Here is a 5,368-nt window from a genome sequence, read left to right as displayed (position 1 = left end):
CATAGTCCAGACTTAAAAGACTCATTTGCAGGTTTCCCTTTTCACTAGAATAAAAAGGATGCTTTGCCAGACAGTTAATAACTTCCTTTGCTTCTCCTCTGGGGAAACCAGCTCTGTGTCCCCCTGAGAGGGTTGACACCAGAAGGAAAAACACCCTGCTGGGGCCTTCTCTGGAGATAACGAGGGAAGACTGAGCGGCTGAGCTGGTCTTAATTGCTCACTGCTGATTCCCCTCCACCCTGCTCTTCTCAGGCTCATTCCCTATGGAGCTCTCCCACCCCATCCCCTCCTCTCCCAGCTCTGGTACCTCCCTGCTGCCAAGAGGGTTCAGTTTATAAAATCAGTGGAGAACTAACCCGACTACAAATAAAACACAAACAAACAGGAAATATTAATAATAAAAAATACCCACTTTGGGGATGGGTAGTGCACTGAATCAAGAGGAAAAGACTGAGGAGGCAAGCAAGGTCTGTCTTTTGGCAGCAGTGGGCTGTGAGTGCTGCTGGATTAATTAAAGCTGTACTACGTAATTTCCCCTTTGGGTGCAGTACAGCTGGGTGTTGTAGAGAGGCAACACTCTCCCATGTGTCCTACCACCTAACACACATGGGTGCTGGGGACCTGTGTCAGGATAGAGACCTCTGTGCAAGTCAGCTGCTTTTTGGCTATTTCCCCCAGGCAATTCTGGGAAGCTGCCTGCAAACATGCACCCCAGGACACCCTAAATGAGGTAGCTTTGGAAAGAGAAATATCTGAGCACTCACTGTCAGGGAAAGGACACTTGCCATCTAGGTGAGCAGCTTCAGGGCAATGGACAGATCCTATTCTTCTACCTTGCAGTTTTTCTTGTACAGAGAGCAGAAATCTCTGCATCCCGCAGTTTGCTGGGCTGGGAAAGTGGAAATACTCCTGTTGCGCCAGCCCCTACAAAGTCCATTGCTAAATCCAACTATGTCAGTGGAATCTGTAACGCAGTTTTGAAATACCTTCTGGGAAACCACTTTTATAAATATCAAGACTGTTCCAGCAGTAGTTTTGTTCAGCTTTATTTTATAAAATGTATTTGAAAATATTTTTGTAAGATATAACACAATTATTGTAGTTTACAAAAATCATGCAAATATTTTGACTTGTAAAAGTGAGATTGGGAAAAAAAAAATCTTTGTTCATATGGGATGTCTCTTCAAAGCCTAAATATAAGGATTAGAGGAACTGGAGGTTCACGAGAGTTTTCATCAATGATAAGGGAGATGAGAATATAACTGGAAACCAAGAAGATGCATCTGATAATGAAAAAGAGACTCCTTCCATCTGGCTACTGAGACAGACCTCTGTGTTACAGGAGTGTTGGACGCCCTGAAGCAAGACAGCCAGACTGAGTGGCTTTATAGCAGGAGAACTCTTTGCTCTGGTAACAGTGAACCATTTTGGAGCATGTCCTGCATTAGCTGCTAATCTCAGCTCAGCTGAGCAAAACTTCAGCTTTTTGGTGTTTTCCCCATACAGTTTAGAACCAAAACATTGATTTTTGGAGCACTTATAATATTTGACATACAACATAAAAAAGCAAAGCATCAGTAAGATAAGACCCTATTTGTAGCATTAAGCCCTTGAGGAGGATCTCAGCAGCACCACAAGTATCTCCTTCCAGGGAAGGCTGGCAGGGATGAAGGAAGGGTGTTATTAATGAGTCTGTTTCTGGAGTGAAGGTTCATGCTGTTTTTGTCTTTTTGTCTTATCTCTAAGGTTCATCTTCCACTCTGGCTCAGAGGCCCACAGGTCTTTGGCTTGTACAGTCCGGTTTAGGCTCTGGTCACTGCTTGCCAACACTTGTCTGAAACCAGATGCAGGACTCCAGCACTGGTATATCAAGGCTGAGATCTGAGAAATGCCAGCGGTGTTCAGTGCAACAGCTTCTGTCTTACAAGGACTCTTACCTTTAACCTTAAAAATGTGATCTCTCTTTTGTATAATTTCCTGTTTAGACCAGATGCCTTTGCTTATTAGTACTGCTTTGATGAGGCTGAGAGCTACTCTTACTTTTATAACTTTGCTGACAACTTCCTGACTCTTAAGTAGCAGTGATGCAGTCTCCAGCACCAGTGGTGCTTAGCTGAGCTTTCAGGAAATGGTGGTTGGTTTCTGTGCTTAATAATAATAACAATAATAATCAAAGCATTCTGCACCAGTATTTGAGTTACATGTCCATGGTGTGTTGGAATTATCATGGAAAACATAATGGATGACTCTGAGATGTCAAGATTCATGAGGCTGCTTAAAGGTGAATCCTACTGGTCCTGGGACCCTGTGGACTAGTTGATGACATCAAGTAAATATAAATAGCCAATCAGGCTCTTAGCGCCAAAAATGTGGAATTGTATGATAATCCCACACATGTCCATGTACAGGCTACACTTTGCTGGACTGAGGTCTCATGCATTTCCTATTTTTTCCCACAGGCGAGTTTCTCATCCTATATTTCATTGAGATAATCTTGATCAGGATATATCAAGAAGCCAGTAAATAAGCTGTCTGTCCAGTAGGGATCATAAAAGAGCCCATTTTGTTCTGAGTAGAAGATCTGCAGCCATACCTCATCCTCCTGCTTCAGAGAAAGGATGGTTGATCCAGAGGCAACATCATGGTTCCCTGTGTTGGCATCAAAAGTTTTGATCCGGTACTGCCCGTTGTGGACCAAGCCAATGGCCAAATGTTTGTTGGCCAAAGTGATATCATAAGTGAAGTAGTAAATACCTGGGATGCTGCATATAAATTTCCCACTGGAAGCATTGTAATGTCCTCCCTCATTCATCAGGATCCTGTCAAATTTGATGGGCAGCCTTTCCCTTGGGTAGCTCTTTGAGACTGCCACAGAGAAGGCAGATTTGGCTTTGTTGGCATTACAGGTGCAGGGTCCTGGCATCCCGGGCTCACCTTTGTTCCCTTTGGGCCCCTTCTTTCCTGGTGCCCCATTTTTTCCAGGATTACCCTTTAAACCCTTGGGACCTCGTGGGCCTGCCTTGCCAATAGCTCCTGCTTTCCCCTTTGGTCCTGGCTTGCCGGGGTTTCCTGTTCTGCCTTGTGGACCTAGAAGACAAATAACCTTGTAAATTTTCAGTGAAAGAGATGATATGGCAAGTGGAAAGGGGTTGCATCATTGCAGCAGTATATTTTCATTTAGGAGGAAAACCTTGTTGGTGAGAATCCTGATGGTTTACCTCCTGGGGCTGGACATCTGTCAGGACTGACTAACTGTGTTAGGTAGGTAGCTGGCATGATAACAATGGAACTTGGGAGCAGGACAGTCTGTCCCTTTAAAGGACCAAAAGGCTGTTTCAATTATCTGTCTCACTTGAGAAAAAGGAGTAATTAATCATAAAGCTAGCCAAGAACAAGCTTTAAATGTTTGGGTTTTTCAGGAGAGGGACAGGTTTATGAAGCTTTTGGAATGTAGCTTTGAGCAGATGGAGCACTTTTAATCTCCTGTTTCTCTCTCTCTCTTTTTTTTTTTTTTTTTTTTTGCATTTAACATGAAACTGTTGTTAAAAAAAAAAAAAAAAATCTAGGTGTAGTAAAAAGCCCAGCATAGCTGCTGGAGAGTGAACCAGTAATGAACCAGAAGACATGTGGTGCAGGGACTGCCTTGAGATGGGAAGCACATTGGACTGTCACAGCTGAAACCACTAACTAGTGCTGATTTTGGTAATATCTGATAGAAAACAAATTACTGGGGATTTAGACCCTGTCTCTTGACCTGCTGTAGCAAGACTAGATTTAAATGCAACTGTGGATGGAAACCTTTTCTCCAGATTCCCTGCTTTGCAGGTAGAAAAAGAGAAAAAAGTGCAGCTTTGGCACACTGGTGTTATGCTGAATCAGGAGTGCACTCTAGTGTGGCAATGGGAAATCACTGTTTTCTCACCATAACTGGCTCTGGTGCTTACTGGCTGTAAGGCTGGATCTAAAGGAGAGCCCCACCTCAGGAGTAAAGAAGGGTGGTCATTTGCTTTGATTTAGATTAAGCATGGTCAGAGCAGTGCCTGTCACTCAGCTAGAGCACTCTGGGGGGCAAGTACTTAATTTTTTTCACCTGATTTTGTTTTGCTTGAGAGCAGGAGTCAGAAACCACCACTTTGTCTCATCTAGAGAGCATATATCACAACAGGGAAAATCTCACTTCATAACAAAATGAAGGCAACAGGAATTGCATACAGCATTAAGATGCTATCAGCAAATAATGCGAGTCTGAACCCACCTGGCAGGGGCTGACAAGTGTGAGATGTTGGCAGGGGGAGTGGCAATTACTAGAAGAGTTTCCTATGAGATGCTGTCTGTCCTGAGGCTCAGATTTGGGATGCCAGGTTGCTGTTTACTGGACTACTACACTATTGCTTTTACATTTTACCCTGTTGTGTTAAGAAGTGCTTTTCTCTTACCTTCATCGCCGTGCTCGCCTTTATCCCCATCCTTGCCATCCTTGCCATCTTTGCCCGGGAAGCCCATCCTGCCGACTGTCCCTGGAGCCCCAGGTGCGCCGGGGGGGCCGGGTGGCCCAGGTGGTCCTGGCAGGCTGCACGCCAGCTGGGGACCCTCCTGTGGCGCTCCCTTGGCGAAGCCCCCGAGGATGTGGTTTGCCACGCAGGGCACAGTCCAGAGGAGGAGGACAGTGGAGATCATGGCACCGCCTGCAAAAAGGAGATGGGACGTGGCTGTTATGTGTGGTGGTCAGCATGTTTGGGTACAGCAGCGTTCCCTCCACCAGGATGATGTGTTGTAGAGACTTGCATGAAAAAGGGAGATAATTAGGCTTTTTTTGGCAGGGTGGGGAAACCGTTTGTTTTGGTGTGACATGAATTCAAGGATTTGGCTCATGGAGTTTTCTAGGTCTGAACAATATTTTTTCCAGACTTGCTCTTCTCTAAGTCCATGTCTGTGTCCATCCCTCATTTTGTTATGTTCCCTGGGCCTCCTTTCCCCTAAAACAAGTACCAATGACAGAGGGGTGCAGAAAACAGCTGCTTGGGACTAGCGGAGTGGAGGAAGGAGAAAGGGTTTTGGTGTAAACTTCCCCAGCAAGACCTGCCCTAAGGCTGAGTGACCGGGGTTTCTTACCAAACACAAAACCCATCATGTGGTGCAGGCCTGAATTTAGAAGAATTTGGGCCAAGGTGGTCCTTACTGCGTTTTGCCTGACAGTACGAGTTGAGCCTCTTGGCTGGTTGAGGCTGTTCTGTTCCTCACGGCAGCTTGGCACCGCACAACCTGCAGCCGAATCGCTCACCCAGTCCCTGGCGCAGTGTCGGGGTGCAGCCACCCCTGCAGCTGTGACCATGTGCAGCCTCCACCAGTGGTTTTCTAACCTCTGGCT

At 45.6% G+C, this 5,368-nt stretch overlaps 1 protein-coding gene across 1 annotated transcript; it reads right to left on the bottom strand.

Moving 5' to 3' along the window:
• Positions 1 to 2,078: 2,078 nt before the first annotated feature.
• On the bottom strand, positions 2,079 to 4,692 carry C1QTNF2 (C1q and TNF related 2). The gene is made up of 2 exons (XM_010166782.2): positions 4,437 to 4,692; positions 2,079 to 3,087 (listed from the first exon to the last, which is right to left on the bottom strand). The coding sequence occupies exons 1-2, from the start codon at positions 4,675 to 4,677 to the stop codon at positions 2,474 to 2,476; spliced, it is 855 nt and encodes a 284-aa protein (XP_010165084.1). The 5' UTR covers positions 4,678 to 4,692; the 3' UTR covers positions 2,079 to 2,473.
• Positions 4,693 to 5,368: the final 676 nt, after the last annotated feature.

Source organism: Antrostomus carolinensis, unplaced genomic scaffold (assembly GCF_000700745.2).
Source record: "Antrostomus carolinensis isolate BGI_N321 unplaced genomic scaffold, ASM70074v2 scaffold17494, whole genome shotgun sequence".
NCBI classification, from domain to species: Eukaryota; Metazoa; Chordata; class Aves; order Caprimulgiformes; family Caprimulgidae; genus Antrostomus; species Antrostomus carolinensis.
Note: the sequence above shows the minus strand (reverse complement) of the source record. Positions and strands in the feature narration are given on the sequence as shown.

Bases quoted from the DNA above. Each gene is read 5' to 3' on its own strand.
- C1QTNF2 (XM_010166782.2), bottom strand. From the start codon at position 4,677: ATGATCTCCACTGTCCTCCTCCTCTGGACTGTGCCCTGCGTGGCAAAC. The intron at 3,088-4,436 runs GTAAGAGAAAAG...TTTGTCTTCTAG, and splicing joins AGGCGAGCACGGCGATGAAG to GTCCACAAGGCAGAACAGGA.